At 32.9% G+C, this 27,189-nt stretch overlaps 1 protein-coding gene across 5 annotated transcripts in view; it reads left to right on the forward strand.

The window, feature by feature from the left end:
• PAN2 (PAN2-PAN3 deadenylation complex catalytic subunit PAN2) overlaps positions 1-27,189 on the forward strand; it is a 129,322-nt gene that overhangs the window by 61,608 nt on the left and 40,525 nt on the right. For all 5 annotated transcript variants that reach the window (XR_004757761.2, XM_035356466.2, XM_035356469.2 and 2 more), the window contains exons 18-21: positions 1,381-1,508; positions 1,610-1,718; positions 18,460-18,672; positions 22,590-22,680. Coding sequence is in view for 4 of the 5 variants with exons in the window: in XM_035356466.2 (XP_035212357.1) it covers positions 1,381-1,508; positions 1,610-1,718; positions 18,460-18,672; positions 22,590-22,680 (541 nt within the window). In the remaining variant the exon portion in view is untranslated. The remainder of the gene's footprint in view (positions 1-1,380; positions 1,509-1,609; positions 1,719-18,459; positions 18,673-22,589; positions 22,681-27,189) is intronic.

Genomic DNA, 27,189 nt, shown 5'->3' on the forward strand with positions numbered 1-27,189 from the left:
TGTCTTCTTTGATGATAAGGTGAAACTTTTTTCAATGACCTTGGGAGAAAATCCTTGGTCAGTGGCAATCAATCTCAAATTATTTAGTTCATTAGCAAGCAAAGGTTCTGAGAAATAAACTTTGAGAGTGCAAAATGTATAATAGTAAAAAGAAGCCATTTTTTTTTTTCTTAGCTGGGTGACATGACAAAGTATGGTGTGATAAACAAACAGAAAAAAGTTAACAGTAAACAGTAGTGCTAAAACCAAATTCATTGTGAATAATAAGAATATCAAGGAAGGGAAGGGGTATTGTCCAATTCAGTTTCAAAAGTGAACTGGATGTCTGGATCAATCAAATTTATAATAGATAAAATCTGGGGTAAATCTTCTTAATTACCATAAAAAAGCAGGAAAGTGTCATCTATATAACGAATGCAGGAGCGAAAAGATATCTTCTGAAATAATTTGACCTCAAAACAGTGCATATTTAAATGCTAGATAGTAGAGGACCGAGGGGGATTCATAGCTAATTCTTCAAATAATACCCATAGCTAATGTCAGAAAAAATAGCTAATCCTTCAATTTGGCAATAGTATTCATTTTGGAAAATAAAGTTTGTTTGACTCAAAAAGATTATAGTTAGAGAAATTAACTCTGTGTTATGTCAGTTATGTGTGAAATGGAATTTTCGAAACCTAGTTTCAAGACAATTTAGTGCGTCTTTGACTAGAACATTAAACAGTGATTTAACATCAAAAGAAACTGTGATGAAACACAGAGAAAAAAATCTTTGTGAATGACTTCAAAAGAATTTTTCACAGTTTAAATATCGTTAGAGAAAGTAAAGGAGGAAATTTAGAAACTAAATATTCTAACTTAGGAACAGCATAGGATATGATGCTTTTCCTAAGTTGGAAACTCCAGTTCAAAATGGAATTCCAATTTTGTGGATTTTGGAAGAGCGTAGAACCTAGTACAGTTAGCAATAGAGGGAATAAGTGATTTTTAAAACTGAGTGGGAAGTATATAAGAAGATTGAACAGCCGTTTTTCCTTTCGTGAGATTAGAAATTAAAAGATCTTTAGGGATCAAGCAGTATGGGCCTTCATTTATTAGTTTTGAGACTTCATCATTGTACATGTGTTTATCCATAACAATGATCTGTCTGTCCTTATCAACTTTAGAAATTATAATGTTAGTATTAGAATGAATATCAAGTAAGGCTCCCTTTCCTTTTGGGAAAGATTTGAAACAAATGGTTTATTATTAAAATTCACATTATGAATAAATCTACACCAAACGCAGTGTTGTTGACTTTCTAATTTTATGTTTCACTTTGGCATGTTTCTATTCTGTTTTTAATGTACACATATTTGAAACTTTTCCTTTTTTTTCTAGTTATTATCTAAATCCAGTGATGTATCTGTGATGAGAACTTTACCTGATGTTCCAATTAGACGGAAACATTGTCGTTATGGTGGTCTGTGCAAGAGAGCTGATTGTAGATATTATCATGAACATAAAAAGTAATTTTCATGTTTAATAATTATGTATAAATTTATTCTTGCATTTTTTATAATAAATTGTAAATTTATAATTTTCTAATGCATATATGAAATATATTTAGCACAGAGAACGACCAAGATCCATCTAAAACTTCAATTTCATGGATACCACTGAGTCTGAAACTGAAACTTAAAGCTGGGGAAGTAATAGTGGAAGATCAAAATGATAATGTATGATTTATGTTTTTATTTTTATGTATTTATTTTATACAGTTTTGATAGTTTCTTATTAAGCATGTTTTCAAATGTCAACAAAACATGTCTAAGGTTACAAAACCTGTCTGTATATATGTAGTGAAATAATATTTTCTTAGTTAATTTGATATTAGATGATTGCTTGATTAGTGAAGACTCCAATTATTCTGCAGTCACAAATGGATTGAAGTTAGAAGGTCATTGAAATTCCAATTACATAATAGATAATGTTGGGAAGTTTTAAAGAATTACAAAATCGCTTGATAATCCAAACAGTTATTTCTTTTTCATTACTCTCATGGCACATCACAGTGGGGACAATCTGCACCCGCAATTTTGATGCTGACTCATTACATTTTTAATAGAAGCAACTAAGCAGGAGACAACCTTTAGGTAGCAAACGTAGGTAGTGAAAGAGGATGTGTTTTTTGATTCCCACAGTAATTATAGTAAAAGCTTTTCATTAATTTGATTGGCTTAGAACTGTACACAATGCAAAAGGTTAAGATGACATAATGTGGAATTAGTTTTCAGATGTCACACAGTTTTGAAAAAGTTATTATCACTTTTAGAATAGATAGGGGAAAGGGCCAAAACCAAAAGAAGGAATTAAGGGACTATTGCTAATTTAAAGTATAATTCAGAGTTACATATTTTTTATCTTACATATGTCCCCCCCCTTCAAGGAGAAAAAAACTTGGCAAGAGAAAAGCCTTTTGAGGAGAAAGTATTAGTGTGTTAGCAGAGAATAAGAAGAAATTTTGTAGAATATTTGCAATGTGAATGATAAAACAAATAAATGGCTTCAATATGTACTTTAGAAACACTGGAACAAAATATCATTTTATAAACAGGGTTGCCACGCTACCTGGAAAACCGGAAAAAGTCAGGGAATTCGGAAATTCACCAAAAAATTCAGGGAAAAGTCAGGGAATTTAAGTGTTTTAGTCAAAATCTGGAAAAGTCAGGAAATTTCATACAACAATCCCGCCAAAAAAGGCGAGTTTTGCGCCGACGTCGGAAGAGATCACTTTTTTGGCGAATTGTGTATCACGTGAGTGTCATTCGGGCAGCTGGCATAGAGCCAATTTACGCAGCTCCAATTTAATTGCCTTTTTAGAAAGGCAAGCAAGTTTCCCGCAACTTTTGATTTCCAGTAACCTCGAGAATCGCATGTGCAGTGCATGAACTAAAGAAAGTACCTGTTCTCGTATAAAACAAAATGGGTTTAATCCTAGTATACGGTACCATGAAGGTTAGAATTAAAAAAATATGTATCGTAAAGAAGGAAAACCTCTCTGCAACAGACGTGGCTCGTTTCCATCATAGCGGGAAACAGCTGTGCATATGCGATATAGTACAGTCAAAAGTCGTTAATTCGGACACCCATAATCCGGACCTCAAATCTACAAACTTTCTGCACATGCGTCGCTTTGATGCACATGCAGAGGCGTTTACGCGGGCCCGTAAGATCTTTACGGCTGCAAATATATGTGTGCACATGTGCGTTTAACGTATAACGTGCGGTAAAAGGTAAGCTAAATTTATCTAATTCAGTTAATGTTGCAGATTGCGTTGTTCCTTAATCTTCGAATTGGATCCGGCTTATTATTTTTTGCAGATTGTTAGAGCAATTTTATAAAAGTAAGCTTGAACTTTCGATTATGTCAAATAGAATTTCCGATATATATTTACTAATATGTAAAGGATTTACAAAGCGAAAGTATGTTTCGAAATCCGAAATCTGTTTATCAATTTGACGCTGCTCTGCGGCGGGAGGAGGGGGGAAACGCCGTGATGCGTAATGAATTGGAAGTTGATCTGTCAGCACTATCCTTATCTTCACGGCAGATGTTTTTATTTTATTTGGCTTATAATTCCTTACTAAATGTAGTATTTCATGTCAATGTACTCCGTCTTTGATATGATTTAAAGCAATTATAGGACTTGAACAGCGGAACTTTGTAACTAAACAAGAAATTATGTCTGTTTAATAGAATTAAAGAGAAAGTATTATCACATGAAGGGAAGCAACTTAAACAACTTACATTGAAAGAAATGTTTAATAAAGTAAAAAAATAAATATTAAGCTTTTTTTTTTGTAAATTTTGATACCCTTTAGATCATAATTGTTCTTTATTTCATAAATTACGGTTTCATATTTTTAATTTTGTAATTTCTGCATGTCATCTTACCAGATTTAAACTGATGATCTATAATCCGGAAAAATCGATAAGCCGGAATCGGCGAAGTCCCGTCGAGTCCGGATTAACGACTTTTGACTGTATCTGTTGCCAAAGCTCGAAACCGGTGTCGAAGTTCGAAGGTCACATTATCAAGAGTTCATAAAATGAATATCGTTTAAAATGTCTTTAAACTCTAAAGGAAAAGAAAATATTTTTTGCCGCAAGTAAATTAATTCATGGATTAGTTATTTTGACGGGGAAAAAAAATCTACGAAAGTCCGTTTTTAAAATTATTGCGAAAAATCCAAGAAAAAATGTTCTTTGATAAAACGTTTCTTCTTGGATTTTTCGCAATAATTTAAAAACGGATTTTCGTAGTTTTCTTTTTTGTCAAAGAACGTTTCTTCTTAACGCGTGTTTCTCAATTTCCTGTACACATCGCGGAGAGGGAAATTCTGGCCGTTCCATTGTCAAATCCCTTGTCAAATTTTCCCTCCGCTTTTTACATAGACGTTCTTTGGTCAGAATAATCTCCATGTATGGCACAGCGGGATTTGGCGACATGATGATGAGCAGTAAATGGGTCATTTTGTTCTTGGCGACAATTTTCAAAATCATGCGAAGGCCGTATCGTATACTAGGATTTTACCGCAAAATCTTTTTTTTTCTTTTCTTTTTAATAAATACCTTGTCATTTTGCAGTAAAATAAAAAAATAGTAATCAATCATCTAGGATAACCATATGTAACTATATTCGCTAAAATATCGTTGATTATTCTAATTAAATTTTTAAGTAATTATCTTTATTTTTATGTTATTCATATCATTTAATGTTGCTTCTTCCCTCTAAATTTATTTATCATTAGTAAATAATATTTCCAAATTTCAGGAAATTTTCTCTGGCATAATCCTGAAATTAATTCTAGCAGTATGATGACATCACGAAATTTAATGCACATATTTTTTCCTTATGTATGCTGCGAAATAAGTATAAAATACCTCAATTTAGTAAAAAAATATCATTAAATAGATTTCTTTCTTTCGTTTAGCTGCAGAATGTCTGCAAAAAAAGCCTTATTTTATTCCAGATTGGGCAGATTCAAATTTCAATCTTCAGTGGAGAAAACAACTCCTATTATAATTATATTTGTGTTTTCAAGTGTTAAGGTGCCTTTTAAGAATACACCTCACACAAATTAAATTTACCTAAAATCTAACCTAACTTTTAGCATTGCATTGTGATTTATAAGAACCGGATTAGCCTCTTGTTGAACAGGGGATGATTATGAGTAATAATTAAATAAAACGTACAGTTGTTATCCAATGTATATATTTTAAATTTTATTAAGTTTTTTAAGCAGAAAAGTAAACAAAAATATCAAACAAAGTGTACCAAGAATAATTAAGAATAAATGTCCTCTGGGATTTATTGAATAATTAAGTGAATTTGCTACACAGTACAAGTAATACCATAATTAATTTACCTCTTAGCACAGCCAACGTACATTACGCGGATTGACTGGAATTTTCTCAAAACATACCTGGAAAAGTCAGGGAATTTCATTCTCCTCTTTGAGTGGCAACCCTGTATAAATTACATTTAGAGTTCAATTTTAAAGTTCTTGCGGAAATGTAGCTTGAAGATCACATAATAAATTTTAATAGCTTTATAATGCCTTTTGCAAAACGTGTTATAATTGGTATAAAATCAAGATATTTCAATTATATATCTATGAAATTCTAGTAAAATTAGTACTTATTTATGCATTTTAAAACAAAATCACATATTCTAATTCTGTTGAAATTTGACAAGAATGTGTAATTCAATTGTGTTAAGTACATCCAAACCATACCTGCAATAGTTATAGCTTATTATGAAAAACGGCACTTTGGTGGTGAAAATCATTTTTAGACTGGCAGTGGTATTTATGTAGCTGTTTTTTGATGAATTTTCTGGAATTTTGTTAGGTTTTAATACTTTAATAAAATAAGCCCTTTTACAAAATCATTGCTGTTATTGCAAATATTTTTTATCTTTTTTGTTGGATTAATGATAGATGATTACAAATTTTCCGAGGTATTAGATTTTCAATTAGTTTAATTATTTTGAAATTGAAAAGTCTTCTTTTATCAAATAGAGGAATACTGTTGAGATTGTAAATTTATAGGTCAAGCTACTCTGCTTCAGCTTCTTCTTTGTTAGTTAATCTTAAGGCATATAGGACAGGTATCTTGTTTCTCAATTTCATTGTAGTTATTAATATTTTCAAGTATATGTATGTTAATTTAAACAATTCTGATTTATGGTAATTGTTAATAAAATTATATTTCTTACCGAAGAACAACAGCTTTCTTATGGCAGTAGAATAGTTGGTTCCACAGGAATACCATTAATTAAAAAAATTAATTTTATATTTATTAAAATTATTAAAAAGGTGTACAGGTAAGAAAAGAATACTATTTATTAAAATTAATTTTTAATGCCAGGAGATAGGTGATAGAGCTCAGTTTTAAACTATTGTACATTTTATTAAGTGGCAAGGTGGTGTACAAGTTTTCAGAAATTTAATATTTAATGTTGAAAAATCTGTTGTTTCTTAACAGTTTTTGTAGCTTTCTGATTATTGTTGATAATACATTTATTTTATATTTCAATATGAGTTTGCTCCTGGACCTCAACCACTTTTATGAATTATGGGAATATTGTATCAAATTTAGGTACTGCCTCGTATCCATTAGCTAAATATTTAGTTTTTAGATTTTCCACTCTATTAGACAATAACATTTACACCATAAAAAATTCAGTAGAGTTTGTAAAAAAGGTTAAAAACATTTCCCCTAGTAATTTACTCATGGTTTCTTTTGATGTAAAATCATTATTCACCAATGTCCCAGTGGAGGGTGTATTGTCTAGAAACCAAACTTCGCGAATTTCATTTCTCTTGCATCGAAATTGATGAGCTAATTTCTCTCACTCAACTCTGTTTGAAACAAACACATTTTGTTTTCCAAAATAAATATTACAAGCAAACTGAGGGATTAGCCATGGGAAGCCCCCTCAGTCCCATCCTGGCTGATATCTACATGCATTATTATGAATCAAAATTGTTTGAAACTTTAAACTTCCCGGCATGGTTCCGCTACGTAGCCGATACTTTTACCCTGTTTGAAGGTAATAAAGATGATTTAAATAAAGTTCTTTCAACAATGAATTCTATTGATCCTGCTATTCAGTTCACTTTTGAACTTGAGACTTGCAATTCTCTTCCGTTTTTCGACATTCTGGTCACACGTAACAAACACATCCAACTTCAGTACTACAGTTTACCGTAAACCTTCATCGGTTTGCCTTCCACCACACTTTAAATAATGTCATCCGATTAAACAAAAGTTAGCTTTATTTTATTCCTATGTTTTCCGTGCTCTTCAAGTTTGCTCCTCCAAACTAGCCCTTGATGAAGAACTAAATTATTTAAAAGCAATAGCTATTGACTTTCCCCCATAGCTTTTCACCCAACATTATTAATCAAGCAGTTAAAAAATTCTCATCTCAACACACTAAAAAGCACACTCTTGTTTTAGGAGATTATAAAAATTCTGTTGTCATTCCCTTCTTTCCATCAATTAGCTATAAAGTTGCACATATTTTGCAGAAATTTAACTTTCGGGTTATTTATTCTCCCATCAGTAAAATTCCGAGTTTCATACTCAAGGACCCCATTCCGGATATGAATTCCTGGGGTATTTATAGGATTCCTTGTCAGTGTGTTTTAATTTACATTGGCCAAACTAAGAGAGCCTTAAAATTTTGCGTCAAGGAACATGAGGCATATGTTAGAAAAAAGGAAGTCTTCTGTTGCTCAATATTGTTGGTCCGAAAATCACACTTTCAATTTTTCTGCAGCCAAAATTATTCAAAAAACATCTTCCATTGGAGAACTGGATTTTCTAGAGGCATTTCACATTCATAAAAATCTTTCTGTTCTAGTTAACGATCCTAATTCCAATCCAAATTTGCCTTCGGCCTTTAAAGAAATTATGTTTTAGTTCTGGTTTCACCAAAAGATGGCACCACTTGCTTATTCTTGGCTTTCTTATCTTATCTAATCATTATTTCCTATCTTGTTCATTTGCGGATTTGCAGCTGAAGATGGTGGTTCGGTAAAACCATCGAAACTAGTCCTGTGAAAATTTTGTAAATATAACGCTGATTTTTGTTGTTTGACTTCTGAATTAGTATTTATTCGGCGTGTTATTGTGTCTTAACAAAAATTGTTATTAGCTGGTGGAGATTTATTTAATTTACTTAAAAGTTATTTTATCTTTAAGCAACTTTCATATCACTCTTACTTGCAACTCACACTTTCTTGCCAGAATGCAAATTGACTAGCATGTATTCAAATGAAGTAGAAAGAGGTTAGTATTTAAAGGAAGGTAAGTGAAATCAGAGTGTATTCTGCATGCCTGAAGGCCACGTTGCTAACCTTGATTTTCTAGCGATTAGATATCTGTGGTCTAGCTGAGCTATTCTTGCCATTAGGCTTGCTTATACTGACTTCTGAGTCAGAGCCAGCTTGCGTGCCATCTGTGAGCCCTGATTTGAGTTAATAAAGGATTTTTACAGCCTTCTTCTGATTTTGTAGAACTTTAAAGACTTAGTGATTATTCATTAAACAGTCTTCTAATGTTGAGCTCAGTTTATGATAGCCAAGCATACAACACTTTATAAGCTTTCTTAGTAGTAGGTTTATAGTTTTTAAGATTTTCAATACTTTTTTTAAGTTCCTTGTAGTTAAAACTGATGCTATTTATATTATTGAAATAAAGCTTATTATTTTTAATGCTATTATGAATAGTACATTTCCATTCTTCCAAGGAGTTAAATGGGTAGTTATATTTAGTTGGTATTAATAAATTGCATAATAAAATATGGTAGTAATAAATTGGTCAAGATTTTGTTTAATTTATTTTAAGACAAATGTTTTTAAATTTGGTGATAAATTTCATGTATCCTTAAATTGCTTTTTTTAATAATATCAAGATTTCTAGCAATAATGTGCTTGTGTGCTGGTCAGTGTTAATATTAGGTTTTGATTTGGGGGGGGCGGGTGGGTAGGTGTGTTTGTGTATGTATGTAAGATAAAAAAAAAAAAAATGCAAGTCAAAATACTAACTTTAATTTGCTTGTATTTTAATTTTGATATTTCCCCCTCTTTTACATAATGCTGGTGATAACTGTAATTTGCAATGGGAAATTGAAACAATCACTCTTGAAACTTTTAATAGATAATCAGAAAATTGCAAACCATAAATTTCCTCCTTTAAACTAGGCCTTTATCTTGGAGTACATCACATTCTACTTCCTACTGCTTTTGCTAAATAGTGTGCTGCTTTTACTCTCTTCAAAATTTTATCTGAAAATAGTGATGGTGCCAGTGAAAGATGTTTGTCTACTATAAATAAAACAAGTACTTTAATCTGGCCATGTATGTAAATTTCTTCATTATGTATGTACATGGTGCCATCTATTCTGAAATATTTCGTGTTTGTGTGTATATATATGTAAGATATAACAAAATATGATAGCTGTTAAAAAAAATAATAATTGGAGACCTTTAAAATTAACCTTCTAAATTTGGTGATCTCTCCCTGGGTTCCTCTTTTCTCCCAGGTTCCAGATTTTTCTATGTTATGTAAGGTTTTAAAGGAGTCCTCTTGTCCAATCAAATTAGTTGTAAACTAAAACTCGGAACTGAAACTTTTCTGACACCCCCTTCTTCTTATGAAATACTGCGACACTCCTCCCTTTTCTGCTTATGCTTTCATGCTGGCAACACACTACTTTTCCATGCTGCTGCTTACTTGCTTAAGATGACATCGTACTTCAAAAGGGAACTTATTGTACTCAAACATAATTAAGAAATATCCTGTCTGAAAAAGGACAATTTGATATATCTAAAAAAATAAAGATTGTGATTATTCAAGCTCAGTTGTGATAAATGCGTTATCATGCTTTTCCTTTCAGCCCTACCTTCAGCCACTACGGTCTTCTCTGACATCTATGCAGTATTGTATGCTGTTAAAAAGTTCCAATGTTTCCATCCACACACTTAAAATTTTTACATATTTATGTGATAAAAACAAACTTAATGCCGAGCAGAATTTTGATGGCGTAGAAATGTTGATCCATACTGAATAGGAAATTAGAGGTGAAGGCAGATTAAATCTTCATTTTTTATTTCAGCAAATTTGTTGTGGCTACAAACAAGTTGGGACATTAATTGTGTCTATTCCAAAAAGCATACATTTTTGATAGATTTGCAGTAAGATAGCAAGAGCAGACAGACATCAGTCCAGCTAGGCCAAAGCATAGAAAGCAAGTGCGTTATGTTCAGGGTGAAATCTTAATTCAGACTGTTAATTTTGATTGGATAGTTAATATTGCTGTAAAATTACCATTTGCTGCTTGAGTTTTAGTTCCATTTACATCACCAGAATTATGTAAGAATCATGTGACATGGATTAATCTAGAAATGACACAATGCAGAAAGAGGTTACTATTTTTAGAATAGAAAAGGAAAATTAATTTATGCTGCTAATTTAATCTTTCACATATTCTTTATTTTTCTTACATATATGTGTGTAAGATAGAAAATATGCAAATCAAAATTTAATTTAAATTAGCAATAGCTTCTTAATTCCTCATTTTTCATTTGTGTATTTCCCCTTTTTATCCTTAAAATAGTAATAACTTTTTCTGTACTGCATCATTTGTAGATCAGTGCATATCATATGACTTGCATAATGCTGATGGCGTAGCTAATTCGGAACTTAAACCGAATTTTCTCTTAATAAGCTATTGTATTGGGTAACTGCACAATTTTGCTTCTACCTCTGTTCTCGCCGAGTCCGTGCCTCACTGCTGTCTTCCTGTCACAGCAGTATCAAAAATGTAAACATTCTTGAATAGGCATGATTAGAGTGCTATGTGAACTTGTGACTGCAAATGTCAATTGGAATAAATATGAATATTTAATCTGTCTTGACTGTGAAGTTTGCTTTTCAATATGACCAACTTCTACATATAAAGTAGTTCTGCATTATGCTCTCAATGTTCCTATGTCATTACATCTGAGTCTGTTGCTTTATTACAATGGGGATATATAAGAAAAATATGTAAATTATAACTTAAATTAGCAATAGCCCTGCAATGCCTAAATTTAATTTATTTTCTCTTGCTGTTCTAATAGTAACCTCTTTCTGCTCTACGTCATTTCAAGACTAACATGTGTCATATGACTGTTACTTAATGTTGGTGGTCTAAACAAAACTAAAACTCAAAGATCCAATAATAATTTCAGTATTAATTGTCGAGTCAAATGCAGAGAACCAAAACTAAGTCATTCTGAATTAAGATTTCATCCTCAGCACAACTTACTTACTTTCTATATTTTGGCTTAGCTGGACTACTGCTTGCTATTTTTTTCTTACTGAGAAGCTATCAAAGATGTAGTAAACATTCTGAATAGGCATGGTTAGAGTGCCAAGTGAATTGTGTCTTCAAATATCAAATGAAATAAAGATAATTCTTTAATTGGCTTTTTAGTATGAATCTACTTCTGTGCTATAAATATTTCTACAATGTCAGTCATTATTTCTAAGTCTGCTTCATTGCAATGTGTGTCTGCTTTATTATATATATATATATATATATATATATATATATATATATATATACACACACACACACACACACACACACACAATACAAAGTCCGCAATCCGGACTCATTGGGACTTTGGCGATTCCAGATTAAGGGTTTTTCCTGAATGCCGAAAACCAGTTACCTTTTATTAGGCAACGAAGGTTTTTTTGATATTTTGTACCTAGCATCCCCCAACCATCAGCAAGCTAGTCAAGCTGATCTGTTGGTGAGGACATGCCAAAATTTTGATTCAAAGTGTATTATCATATCATTATTTATATTGAATAGTTTTGTAATGTTTTGTATTGAATTTTTAAACTGTTTTCAAATATATCAATGTATTGTTAATTACCTACGATAAGAAGAATGAATGTACATAATATATTATTCATAAATTGTATATCTTCTAAGTTTTATATGAAAAGAGAATTTTAAATATCTTCTAGTCAAAAATTATTATTGACTCATATTTATTAGAAAAAGTGCATAATATTTGTGAACTTAGTCCACAAGATGAAAATAAGCTGGACTTACTAGCATCTAGAGACTTTTAAAAGTATTTCATTCCAACTATTTTCATGAAAGGGACTGTTCAATGGACATTTAAAAAAAAAATTGAGGACTTTTCTGCTTATAATTTACCATATTTGACGGCATATAAGACACACTTTTTTTCCTAAATTTGGTCTCAAAAAAGTTACCTGTGTCTTATACGTGAAGGACAGTCTTATACGTGGCCATCTAAATAAGGGTGCATCTTATATGCCGTCAAATACGGTATTTATTATTGTTCCATATAAAATTTAGTTAGATGTTTACTTATAAATCATTGCAAAATTGTATAATTAAAAACTTTACAAGTATATGAGAAAAGATCATGATCTATGATAGGACATAGTTAAAGCTTGTAAGCTATGCGATGGATGTTTCTTCATGTCTTTCCTCATACTTCCTGCTTCACTAATCTACTAATGCTACTAATCACCCGGCCTCTTGTTTTGAGGGGGGGGGGAGATGTAAAATATAAAAAAGTACGATGGCTTTGCTTTTCGCGAACACACAGCCTTTAATTAACTTTCTGCAATTCAGGATCTTCCTCCTAGACCAGTATCTTCTAAACTTTGCTAGCCTATTACGTAACCGCTACTATAAAAAATGAATGCGTGTCATTTTGTGTCAGAAGCTCTCCTCTTTTCCTGTGCTATACATCTTGCTGCTGCTTGATCTATCTTTCCTTTGTTAGAAATAGTAATGACGAATAAAGTTAACTCGAGTCACACTTGGTTTAAACTACTATTGAATATGCGATTTAGAGAATTTCATGTGAAGTAAAGCATGATCTACGGTAAAAATTGTATTAAAGCTATGGAATAAAGATGTACCATTAAAAGCTAAATCAACTTGCCTCTTCATTTGGATTAGCCTTACCACTCTGCAAAAACCATGCCTGAACTTCAATGTTGAAATATCACACACACACACACACACACACACACACACACACACACACATATATATATATATATACAGTACAAAGTCAGTAATCCGGACTCGTGGGGACTTCGGCGAGTCCGGATTAAGGGTTTTTCCAGATTATAGATCATCAATTTCGATCTGGAAGGATGGCATGCAGAAATTATACAATTAAAAATAAGGAAACCATAATTTATAAAATAAAGAGCAATTATGATCTAAAGGGTATCAAAATTTACAAAAAAAAAAAAAAAAAAAAAAAAAAAAAAAAAAAAAAATTGTTTACTTTATTAAACATTTCTTTCAATGTAAGTTGTTTAAGTTGCTTCATTTTTTGTGCTAATACTTTCTCTTTAATTCTATAAACAGACATAATTTCTTGTTCAGTTCCGTTGTTCAAGTCCTGTAATTGCTGTGTCAAGAATACCGACTAACTTATCAATCGAAATGTTTTTGTTTTCAATAACCTCTCTGTCACTTTCTTCACTATCGGAAGCTGTACGTCGAAACATGCTTTTGCTCTGTGATCCTTTGGCAGCTCCAGAATTGGAAACTTTTTTTGACATAATTGAAAGTTCAAGCTTAATTTTTATAAGATTGCTCTAACAGTCTTCAAAAAATAATAAGCCGGATCCAATTAGAAGATTAAGGATCAGCGTAATCTGCAAAATTAACTGAAATGCCTTAGACTCAGTAAAGATAATTTTAGCCTAGCTTATACCGTCCATTATACATTAAGCACGCATGCGTAAATGCATTATGCACATGCATAAAGCATACACAAAAAAAAAAAAACGTTTGTGGCTTTGAGGTCCAGATTATAAATCATTTTGGATAATGGACGTCCGGATTATGGATTTTGTACTGCATATATATATATATATGTGTGTGTGTGTGTGTGTACAGACAATTCAGTATTTCTCATTCAATTAATTCAGTTCTCACTTCCCGACAAGGAAAAAATACATAAAAAATCAAAATATCTATATTAAAAATTACGAACTAAATTTTAAACACTTATTTCCTCGAATAAATTCCAGAATGGATTAAACATGATTTAATTCGCTATAATAAAAGAAAATGTTATCTTTGTTGTTGCGAAGCTTAATTTCTCTAGATTGGCAACAAATCCGCTATTTTTCCAAATTTGAAATGTAAACAAACATGTCCGCCATAGCAGAATTAATTAGGCTTAGCTGCACTTAAACAACTTTTAAATTGTTGATAACTCAGCAAATATTGCATTCAGATTTACTAAAGGCATAAAAAACTTAACCAGAAGATAAGATCAACATAATTCAATCATTTTTAATGCAAAAAATGCGCAACTTGCAAACTTATAAGAGTAAAGAAACTGAGATCACTGAGCCGGGTAACAGAGTGGATATATATATAAATATATTTATATACGTTTGGTGCGGCCGATTGCAACCAAAATACGAGGTGCACATCTACATGTTATTGCAGTCCTATATACAAAATTTGAACGTTCTGAGGCTACTCGTTTTTGATTTATGCGAGATACGTACATACAGACGCCATGAAGAATTCTCTTTAGAATTCATTTTAAATCAGTTTTATAATTTTTTGGGTGGAAAAGAGTATTTTATTCTGTCCTTACATACAGATGTCATGAAAAAACATTGTTAAATTGCATTTGAGAGCGGTAAAAAGATAAAAAGAACCTAAAACACAACTGTTGTAAATGGTGCAGAAAACATTCATCTTTGGAGAATCATGCTCGTGTTCCATTACAAAATATGAATTTTCCATGCTCCCAAATCATAAATTATTGCGATTAACTTTGCCAGAAATGTGAAAAGTGGCTTCATCCCTAAACACAAGTCTGTTTGCAAAACCATCTGCTTTAGTTTATCTTGCAGATTCTCGCAGAAAGCTTTATGCAACAGTTTTATCGAAAGATTTTAATTCCTGCACCATTTGAAAGTATATGGCTGGAACTGTAGATGCTTCTGTAACACATGCCACACTGACATGACTTACATTATCAGGATCAATGTTCCTTCTAACCTTCTTCGGGAACATACAAGGACCTGACTCGGAACAGAGAGCTTACTAAAGCTATGTTCACTAATTGTGGTAAGTAGACAGGATACAGACGAAGGGTATACAAAACTTTTTATTTTTCTCTATATACAATAACTTCCGTACTTCGGAATACAACGACCCGCCACTCGGGGTCTAACGAAAAAGTATAAAAATAAAACTAAACTCTAATTTAACTTTAGAATAATACACGTGGAAGATTGGCCTTGTAATAACAGGAAGCGTATGTAGCACAGAGACTGTGAACACTACAGTACGTTTAATTTATCAAGAGGATTAAAACCTCTGGCCTGGAAGGCAAACAGCAACTGCGTAACTTCTAAGGTAAGCGGCCTGCTTCGAACTCACTGCTTCCTGTCTTTCGCTTGGCAAAAAGGCCACACTTAAATACTTGGCGTTCGCCAGACAAACTTTGCATAAAAACCTTCACGCTTATAATTCTGGCCAGAAGTAGAAAATAAGAAGTGATAGTAAAGATTTAAAATAAAATAAACGTTAGTAAAACTTAAGATCCTTACAACATGAGGCACAGTGAGTTCAGATCTCACATGATGCTTTGATTTTGTGGGACTTAAAAATGTTTCACAAGTTTTTTCAACCACTTCAGTTTTGGCTGCTGTTCATCCAGGATTGTTTTTCTTACACAAGCAGCACATGTCCTGAAACTACTTCATCCACCATTTGATGTTCTGACATGCCCTGGTTCTTTACCAAATTTCATACAAAAATGTCTTTGAGTGATGATAAACGATAGTTTTTTGGCCTATTCAAAACCACAGCCACTTTCTCCAGTGTTGATAGTGCCATTTCGATTAACAGTGCTCTAGAATTCTATAACCGGAAGATTTTTTGCTGTTGCAAGCTAAAATTTGTATAATTTTAGTTTCTGAATTCATTTGTTTTGGCTTAATAAGTTACAGTACAGAATAAAAATAAGAAGAATAAGTACTTAATAAGTACAGAATTAAGACTACGCTATTCTTTTTGTTTCACTCAATATGAAACATCCTTTGTGTATACAACCGAAGAGTCATTACATTATGATTACCCTGTTAATAACATGTAGGACCACCTCAAAACTTTCCAGCACCCGGCATGGCATTGACTCCACAATGTGCTGATACATTGTCTAAGATATCTGGTACCAAGTGCTCACCAACTGGTCCTGCAATTACCGCACATTGCAAAGGGGTAGCGTGGCAGCACAAATTTGATTTTTCAGGTGGGACCATAAATGCTCTATTGGATTAATGTTAGGTGAATTTTGAAGCCAAGACATGACTTCAAAGTAACTGGAATGTTCCTCAAACCATTCCCTGGTGATTCGACCCGTATGACATGGTGCATTATCCTGTTGGTAAACTCTATTTCCCGCTGGAAACGCTGTTTTCATAAATGGGTGAACCTTGTCTGCAATGACATTCATGTAGCATATAGACGTCAGGGATTGTTCTTTGGGGATTATGGGTCCTAATATGTTCCATGAAAAAATTACCTACACCATAATACCTCTGCCACCAGCTTGTCTCCGTTCAACTGTGCATCTGGATGCCAGGGTTTCATTTGGAAATCAACATATTAGCACGCGTGAGTCAATGTGATGGACCAGAAAATGTGATTCGTCGGACTATGCAAATTTTTCCATTCTGCTAATGTCCAATTCTGATGTTTCTTGGCCCATTGCAGATGCAGCTTGTGATGATGTGCTGTCAGTGCAGGGATGTGCTTCATTCTCCACCCACGTAGCTCCATACACAGCAATGTATACTGCACAGTGGGTTGTGAAACATTGTCTGGGTTGCCACTGTTGTCGCTGGTAGTGATTTCGGATATAGTAGATCTTTGGTCATTGTGAGCAATGCATAACAATCTCCTCTCTTCTCTGGAATTCAGTGCGCTGTCGACGACACACTGTTGGCCGATGACTTGTCTTTTCATTAGCCATACACCACTTTCGATAATGTGCTCACAGCAACTGCTCGTGAACAGCCCACTAAATACGCTGTTCTGTTATTGATGTTCCCATTCGCCAAGCCATAACGATTTGACCTTTATCGAAGTCTGATAACTCTGCTGCTTTTTCCATTAGGTTGCTAATCACACTATGTTTGGAAAGACAATGCAAGCCCTTTTATATATTCCAACATCAGCCATGCTTGTGCAGTGGTTTTGTTCCTAGGCGAGCCCATTGTTATAGATGTTGGCTCGTCATAATGTAATGCTGTTCGGTGTATATATGTGCGTGTGTGTGTGTAATGATTTATTTTGTCATAAATACCTTGATATCAGATGACAGCTTGATTAGGAAAGGGTCTAGTTAACTTTTTAATCACAACAAAAAAAAAAAAAAAAAAAAAAAAAAAACTACTTCATAATTGACTGGAAATTGTGGTATAGTGGATGACCGGATGGAATTTCAGAAGATGCACGGTCAGCTTGGTAGTTAAACGTCATTTATTTCTCAGGGGTGCTAAACACACCCTACAAATTTAGATATGCAGTTACACCTTACATAAAAGAGAGGGTAAATGACATGTTGCCAGCATGAAGGGAAGTTGTGAAAGAGCATGCATAGTTAGTTGTGGTACTATTTATAAGCTCGGAAAAATTTTGCATAGCAGCTATGGGTCAAAAGATTTCGTGTTGCAGTTACTGCAGGGAAGCATGATGTAACATGGTGCAATATGAAATCTAGGAGATGATGTGTGCAATTAAATTTAAGAATCTAAAGGGCTGTTCTTATTAAGTTTAATTTGGTAATAAATCTTTCATCATATTTTTATATCTCATATATGTATGTATTAAATCAGTGCTACTATTATGATCCTTTTACTTTTGTTCCAGCAATATAGAATTTTCTATTAATGTATATTTAGTTTCTTATTAATTGTATTATTGGGGGTATATATGCATGTACAAATGTATTTAAACATAGCTGGTATTTCATATGCATATATAGTGTGCTAAACTGTTGTAAAAATTTATTTGCCTTATTCTGCAGAAGAAATTTTATTAGTTACTAGTTAAGATTTATTAACTGTTTAAAAAGATTAAAAGATTCTTAAAGATATATGTACGAGTAATAAAAGCAGTTTATGCTGCATAACATTTCTTGTGAATATAAAATGTTACTGAAAATATGCATGCAAAGTTACTCCTATTAATATGTTATCAGTTTGAATTAGATGTCTTTAAAATGAATGATAATAATGTACTTAGAAAAGTAGAGTTGAATTTTTTTTTTTTTTTTTTTTTTTTTTTTTTTTTTTTGTTGTTGTTATTTTAGAACAGTGCTTCTAATTCTGAAGAAGAAGATGCAGAAGTTGTAACTTATGATTTGACTGCAGTTGTATCAGTCATATCTGACACTCAGGATAATGGCAGGGATAATATAGTTAGTTGCATTAAGGTTGGTCCAACGCCACATATTCGACATAAAGGTTGCTCAGCTTACCAGTGGTATTTATTTAATGATTTCAGCATTGTACCTATTACTGCTGTAAGTATATATAACATTTTAATTTTTTTAGAAAATGTCTGATAATAATTGAACATAGAACTAGAGATTGTTCAGCCATTTATTTGAAAACTTTAGGCTGATTTCTCATTCTTATATTTAAAATTCGTGTTTGTCTGATTTGTAGTTTTGAACTTTTATTTATACTTAGATGTGTAATATGTTGCTATTCTTTCAAAATATTAGTCTTTGCCAGTTGATTGCATTGCTTATATTATTTTAAAAGTTGCAGTTAATTAAAACAAAATTATTAGCCCACCAGCATCATAGCAGTAAAATAACTAAACACTGGTAGTTTGTGGTTTGAAACCCAGGAAGTGTGCTGGCTGCATAGACGTTTTTTGTGGTTTTCTCTATGTATCATGTGGATATGAGCCAGTTTCCCTTAAAAAGTCCATGGAGCAACCTTCCCTTTGGTGAATATGATTTTGTGACATGCCATAATAAAAGAACCAAAAATAAATAAAATATCTGAAAGGTTTAAGATTTTAATGGTTAACCAAAAGGGTTTGTTAAAGTTTATGTTCTCGCTGACCTCACAGTCTACAAGTCTGCTTTTACAATCTTACTAACCCATCCACCCTTTTTGTCTTTTTAGCTTTATTATTAAGCAATATTATCTTTGTGTATATGCCATATACAATTCAACAGTGAAATTACAAGAATTTTAAAGGCAGCATAACAGTATATGTTTAGAATTCCTTATGCAGCGTTAAGTGTTGGCATGCATTCTTTTTTTTTGGGGGGGGGGAAGTCTTTTATCAGTTTACTAAGATGGCTTTATAAATTTTTTTGTGTGTTTTTATTATTAAAATTTTTTGTCTTTATTCATTAAATACCATATTCTTAGCACTTATGCCACATAAAATTTGATTCAGCAGCCAAATTACAAAATACTTAAAAAAAAAAAAGCATATCTTAAGAATTTTTTATAGTCATTGTCTCATGTTGGAGATAAAGATGGTTTATTTCAAACAGTGTTACTGAACAAGTTATTGCTCTTGCAGTGTCAAAGCACAGTGACTTGCACCTCATAACAGCTCCAAGACTGGGACATGTGAGGGACCACATACATGAATTTTTTATCTTTGTGTGGTCTGCCATAGAATTTTATATAAAATTTGTGCCTCCATCTTAACTTTGCATTTTATATTGCTGTACATTTCTTCCATTAAAATTTAATTTTAAAAAAGGAGGGCCTGGAAAAGGTGTGATTCTGAGAATATGGATGACATAATGATTAACCAAAGAGATATCTGTATTTCTGAAATAGTGCTTTAAAAAAAAGGGAAAGTGATAAATGCTTTTTTATCTTTTTAATATTTGAGTCTACTATTGCTGTTTGATATGTTTCAATAAATTTTATGAAGACAACAGTGCTTTACTTTTTAAAACACATTACTGTTTTCATATAACTAATTCTTCTTTTATGTCATAAATAATATTTGTGGTGTTTTCTATGAGCAATTATTCAGATATTAATTGTTTTTATTCATATGTGTTTATCACATTCAGGCTGATGTGTCAATTTTTAAAGAAAAAAACAGATTTACTTGCTCTTGGAAGAAAAAAAATTCTAAAAATATATTAATGTTTAGTGCAAAAAATATAAACTGGTTATTCTCATTCAAAAACAGCTTGTCGTGATTTTTTACTTTCATTTTCTTCCATTATTACTCATTGATTAAGCTTTTTCTGGTGAGCTCTAAAATTTCATTGTGATCTTCAGAAGACACTTTATTATTGCATACTTAAGTAACTCTGTATTTTTTATGAAATAAAATCAAACCTATGTTACTTTTACTGTATTTCATTTATATGTATTGTTTATTGTTTTCTTTAAATAAGATAGATTGTACTGATTCAGAAGTCAAACAACAAAAATCAGCGTTAATTCACAAAATTTTCACAGGACTAGTTTCGATGGTTTTACCGAACCATCATCTTCAGCTGCAAAACCGCAAATGAACAAGATAGGAAATAATGTTTAGATAAGATAAGAAAGCCTGGACAAGAATAAGCAAGTGGCGCCATCTGTTGGCGAAACCAGAACTAAAACATAATTTCTCTAAAAGCCGAAGGCAAATTTGGATTGGAATTAGGATCGTTAACTAGAACAGAAAGATTTTTATGAATGTGAAATGCCTCTAGAAAATCCAGTTCTCCAATGGAAGATGTTTTTTGAATAATTTTGGCAGCAGAAAAATTGAAAGTGTGATTTTCAGACCAACAATGTTGAGCAACAGAAGACTTCTGTGTTTCCTTTTTTCTAACATATGCCTCATGTTCTTTGACGTGAAATTTTAAGGCTCTCTTAGTTTGGCCAATGTAAATTAAACCGCACTGGCAAGGAATCCTATAAATACCCCAGGAATTCATATCCGGAATGGGGTCCTTGAGTATAGAAGTTGGAATTTTATTGATGGAAGAGTAAACAACCCGAAAGTTAAATTTCTGCAAAATATGTGCAACTTTATAGCTAATTGATGGCAAGAAGGGAATGACAACAGAATTTTTATAATCTCCTAAAATAAGAGTGTGGCTTTTAGTGTGTTGAGATGAGAATTTTTTAACTGCTTGATTAATAATGTTGGGTGAAAAGCCCTTGTCAATAGCTATTGCTTTTAAATAATTTAGTTCTTCATCAAGGGCTAGTTTGGAGGAGCAAACTTGAAGAGCACGGAAAACATAGGAATAAAATGAAGCTAACTTTTGTTTAGTCGGATGACATGATTTAAAGTGTGGTGGAAGGCAAACCGATGAAGGTTTACGGTAAACTGTAGTACTGAAGTTGGATGTGTTACGTGTGACCAGAATGTCGAGAAATGGAAGAGAATTGCAAGTCTCAAGTTCAAAAGTGAACTGAATAGCAGGATCAATAGAATTCATTGTTGAAAGAACTCTATTTAAATCATCTTTATTACCTTCAAACAGGGTAAAAGTATCGTCTACGTAGCGGAACCATGCCGGGAAGTTTAAAGTTTCAAACAATTTTGATTCATAATAATGCATGTAGATATCAGCCAGGATGGGACTGAGGGGGCTTCCCATGGCTAATCCCTCAGTTTGCTTGTAATATTTATTTTGGAAAACAAAATGTGTTTGTTTCAAACAGAGTTGAGTGAGAGAAATTAGCTCATCAATTTCGATGCAAGAGAAATGAAATTCGCGAAGTCTGGTTTCTAGACATCTTAATGCACCCTCCACTGGGACATTGGTGAATAATGATTTTAATCAAAAGAAACCATGAGTAAATTACGAGGAGAAATGTTTTTAACCTTTTTTACAAACTCTATTGAATTTTTTATGGTGTAAATGTTATTGTCTAATAGAGTGGAAAATCTAGAAACTAAATATTTAGCTAATGGATACGAGGCAGTACCTAAATTTGATACAGTAGGGCGGAAAGGAATACCACTTTTATGAATTTTGGGAAGAGCATATAATCTGGCACAATTCGCAACAGATGGGATAAGCGAATGTTTTACGTTGCTTGAAATGATTTGCGAAGATTTGATCGCAGTTTTTATTTTGGATAAGTCCGAAGGTGAAGGATCTTTAGGGATCGGATTATATGGTCCTTCGTTTAAGAGTTTAGTGACACCATGGCGCCACTTGCTTATTCTTACCAGATTGCTTACCAGATGGCGCCACTTGCTTATTCTTGTCCAGGCTTTCTTATCTTATCTAAACATTATTTCCTATCTTGTTCATTTGCGGTTTTGCAGCTGAAGATGATGGTTCGGTAAAACCATCGAAACTAGTCCTGTGAAAATTTTGTGAATTAACGCTGATTTTTGTTGTTTGAGTTCTGAATCAGTATTTATTCGGCGTGTTATTGTGTCTTAATTAAGATAGATTGGTTATATTTTAAAAGTATTCAATTAATTTCATTTTAGCAAGAAGCTGTTTATCTAAATTTTGACTGGAAAATACCATGTGTCCTTTATTTTTCAAGGATAGATTTGAATAGCAAACATAATTTACAAGGTACAAAAATTTTTGCTTATTCTATATTTGATGCAAAATATTTAAATTATATTTTACTGTTTATATTGGGTCATCTGAAAAGTTACTTCTCAAACTGAAACATATTTTTTTTCCTAACTACACTCATGGACAAAAAAATTAGCGCACCAAGAAATAATTACGGGATCTTAACGAAACTTGCAATGAAGGTACATGTTGGGGAGATATGCAAAAGATTATAAATGCAGCGTGATTGTGCATTACGTATAGCCGGTAGAGGGCGTTGAATGTCGTACTCTGTGGAGTATAAAACAGGTAACCAAAGCTTGTTTGAGTGTGCTGAATCATTTACAAAGGAAAAGCTGAGGTAGACAGGCCATTACGCTGTGTTCGAAGACAATATGAGCAGTTATCGCAGTTTGAGAGGGGGAGAATCATCGGAATGATGAAAGCTGGGTAGTCAGCTAGGCGAGTAACTCGTCAATTAGGCCGCTCTGATTTTGTTGTCAGGAGGATTTTGGGAGCAGTGGACCCGAGAGATGTCATGTACCCAAAGACCAGGCTCAGGATGTCCTCGACAGACCAGTCGTCGAGAAGACCGCCACCTCGTTAGAAATGCATGCGTACAACCAACTGCTTCATCGGCCACCATCCAGGCACAGGTAGCACCTTCACAAGGGGCCTCTGTGCCTTGTCGAACCATACGAAGGTGCCTGGCTGAAGGAAAGTTGGTTTCGCGGCGCCTATTACGTGTGCTGCCCTTTGATGCCCACCCATCGACGCCTCCATTTGGAGTGGTGTCGAGCACGAGGAAACTGGACTGCAGCGGAATGGAACCAGGTCGTCTTTAGCAAAGAATTCAGATTCAATCTCAGCAGTGATGACAATCGTGTTCATGTGTGGAGAGCCCGTGGTGAACGCCTCAATCCTGCCTTTGCTGCACATCGCTCCCACAGCTGGTGTGATGGTATGGGGTGCCATTGCCTACAATACAGAGTCACCCCTAGTATTGTTCCGTGGCACCATAACAGCCCAGTGGATATTCATGAAATCCTGCAACCACATGTGTTGCCACTCATGCAACGGCTCCCAGGAGCCATTTTTCAACAAGAGAATGCTCGGCCTCATACGGCAAGGGTGTCACAAGACTGTCTCCGCACTGTTCCTACCCTTCCTTGGCCTGCCCGATCCCCAGATTTGTCTCCAGTCGAGCATATCTGGGATCATTTGGGACGACAAGTTAGGCATCTCATGAGTTTGAACGAACTAGAGGCAAGGTTATAGAAATATGGAACGAAATGTCTCAAGACATCATACATAACTTGTATGACTCAATGCCCGATCGTATTGCATCATGCAAAGGGGGTCCAACGGAGTATTAACTCCTTCATTCTTTTGTCTTTTTCTCTGAAATAAATTATCCTTTTTCTTATCATTTACTTATATCAAAGTAGTCATTATGTATGTAAAATTTCGTTTCATTTTGACGACTCCTTCTTGGTGTGCTAATTTTTTGGTCCATGAGTGTATTTTGTGAGTGCCGATAAGAAGTAACTTTGATTGAATCAGATGTGTAAATATGATTTTTTTATGCTCATGTTGCAAAAGTCTAGCATATGTTGTAGCTTCAATGCTAAGAATAAAGAGTGCCAAAACTCATTTCTGTCATATTGTTCTTTTTTTTTTTTTTTTCCTTTAAGGAAAAAATGCTAGTCAGACTGCTTGTAGACTTTGTGCTGTATGTAGGCAAAGTCCTGTTTCTGATGTCGCAGTTAGTTTGAAAGTTTTTTGAGAAGTTTAAGCATGGAAATTTCAGCCTCAAAGATCATCCCCATTCTGGATTCATTCTTTTTAAGCAAGGAACTAAGTTAAAAGAAGCTGTCTCTAAAAATTCACATTATGCAGTTCAGGAACTATCAGATAGACTAACTATTCTGAAAAGTACAATTCATGAACATTTGAAGAAGATTGGTATGTAAACTACTGCAATGTATAGGTACCCCATGCTTTAACAGAGCAAACTATGCTTGCTATAGTTTCGGCATGTGATTCTTTGCTAAAACCAAATAAAGGTGCCCCTTTTTTCAAATGGCTCATTACTGAGAATAAGAAGTAGATTCCATGCAATAAAGTTACAAGAAAAAGATTGTGCAGTAAACCAAATGAACCTCCTTTAATAATAATACTGAGAGGCAAATGCATCCCAAAAAAGTAACACTTTGTGTATGGTAGGACTACTAAGGAATGACTGCTAGCAAATTAGACTATAAATTTGGAAAGATACTGTTCCCAAATGGCAGTTTTAAAAGCAGAAATCAAAGCAAAGTGCACAAAACTGATTAATCATCAAAGTGTTGTCTTCCATTATAACAATGCTCAGTCCCCTCGCTTTGTTGAATGTTGGCCAAAGCCGCCATATTGAGTATGCAAATACATACTGAATAGGCATATTGAGCATGCAGAGAGTATCATAATATTGAGTATTATTGCAATATTGAGTATGGGTGGGATGTTTTGTGTCACACTATGTATTCAGCAAGATTTTGCTCCCTTGGATTTTCATTCCCTAGGGCATTTCGGAATTCTTTGAATGGCTTGGAATTCAGTTCTTTGAAAACTATCAAATAGCAATTCAATCACAAATAAACCTAATGACATTTTTTAAAAATGAATTTTCTAGTTGCTGAAGAGATGGCAAAAAATCATGGAACAAAAGGGTGCTTCTATAATTTAATGAAATTTTATGTTTTTCTATTGCCTCATTTTTATTTAAAACCAAAGAACTTTCTGAATGGCCCAATATTTTAAATCACATAGCATTTACCTAGGAGTTTTTCTGTAATTAGTAATAGAAGTTTAATGAATGTCCTGTGTTTCTTGATTACAGTTGCTGATTTATTTACATGTAAAGGTGTTTATTTTAATTTTAAATTTTAGGTATTTTAAGAAGTACCTGTCTTATGAGAATAAATGTGTGTGCAACCTTTGTGTTGTTATCAAGTAAATGATAAAGAAATAAGATTTTTGATTTTCTGAGTAAACCTGTAATAAATAAAGCATTCTGCTTGAATTATTGTTTACAATGAAAACTGATACAAATATATAATGGACATATGCCTGCAAATATTATTACTCATAAAATTTAGAGATTATAAAATTACTCTTGACCTATATACAATTGGTTCAGACCTATTGTATGAAGTTCTATATATCCACCATTTTATAGATTCTAATTTTGCAGCATACTCATCAGTAATTATTAGGAATCGATGTAATGCTCTGGGTGGCTTGGGTTTTTGGATCTGTCATGAAGACCTGTATTTAAAGAGCCTTTATTAGCTAAATATGTATATTTACGTATTTTAGTCTCTATTTTCATAAACTGATATTCATCAAGATGTCATTTATATTATTAATGAAAGTAAGAACATAAAATATTTTAAATTATAAGCTAATATATAACAAGTGACAAAAAATCTCATCACTGGATAAACCCGGTCATGGTGCTTCGAGAATTAACATAGACAGAACAAAAGTCTTATGTAAGATTGACGTACTTTTCTTGAAGAATATGTGTCAGATGATCTTTCATTTGTTGCTTGCACTTTAGCACCTCTCACTCAAGAAACCATTGCATTTTCTTGAAAAAGGAATTTACTGCAGATCAATTGAAGTTAGAAAATTTAGAAGCACAGTGAAGATAGGAAAAGAGCAATTAAAATTGAGGGCCAACTTAAATTGTGCTAGAAGTAGCTTATGCTTATTATGCTTGAATTGTAAGACAGTAATTGATGAAATAAAATTGTTTAACCCTCTAAGTGACACAGTTTTTTAGATATGCTCCTGAATACATGTATTTAAAGAACATTTAGCTAAATTTGTATAAATATTTGGTTTAGTTTTTTCATATATTTTAATTCATTAAGATGATATTCCCATTATTAAAGAAAGTAAAGGAGCAAAATATCTTAAATTATAATTGATTGTATTAGAAAATGCTGTAAATAGTCTTTCTATTTTTAATATCAATTCTGATGAATAAGTATTCAGAATAGTACACCTTGGTAGTCTGGAGGAAGTAAAATTATTGTTAAAGAAACTGTATTCTCAAAGATATATATAAAATTAAATAGTTTGAGTTAATTATAGGGCTAAATTAACAAAAACCGAGCTTAACCCATGAAAAAATTTTCTCTCAACTATTAATTTTCACAATGTCTTGAAAAAATATACAAGTATGAGGTCAAAACCAATTTTGCAAAGAAAACAGTTTTCAGAGATTAAATTCCCAGATGGTAGAGTTACTTTGTAGAGAATTTGTCATTGAGGGATACTGTTTCCTGAATTATGACAGTTTTCCAAGTGATAATTACCTGTTTGATGGTAAAAATTCTCATAGAGCTATGTGTACTGAGTCAGAGGAGCTATATATTTCGTTTATTGACTGTCAGTTTTTTACTTCAGAGGTTAACAGCATTATTAAAAGTCTCAAGAAGAACAAATCACCTGGAACAGACTCTCTTTTATATG

Source organism: Stegodyphus dumicola, chromosome 3 (genome assembly GCF_044657685.1).
Source record: "Stegodyphus dumicola isolate Sdum_Otavi_A_Nest chromosome 3, ASM4465768v1".
Classification (NCBI taxonomy): domain Eukaryota; kingdom Metazoa; phylum Arthropoda; class Arachnida; order Araneae; family Eresidae; genus Stegodyphus; species Stegodyphus dumicola.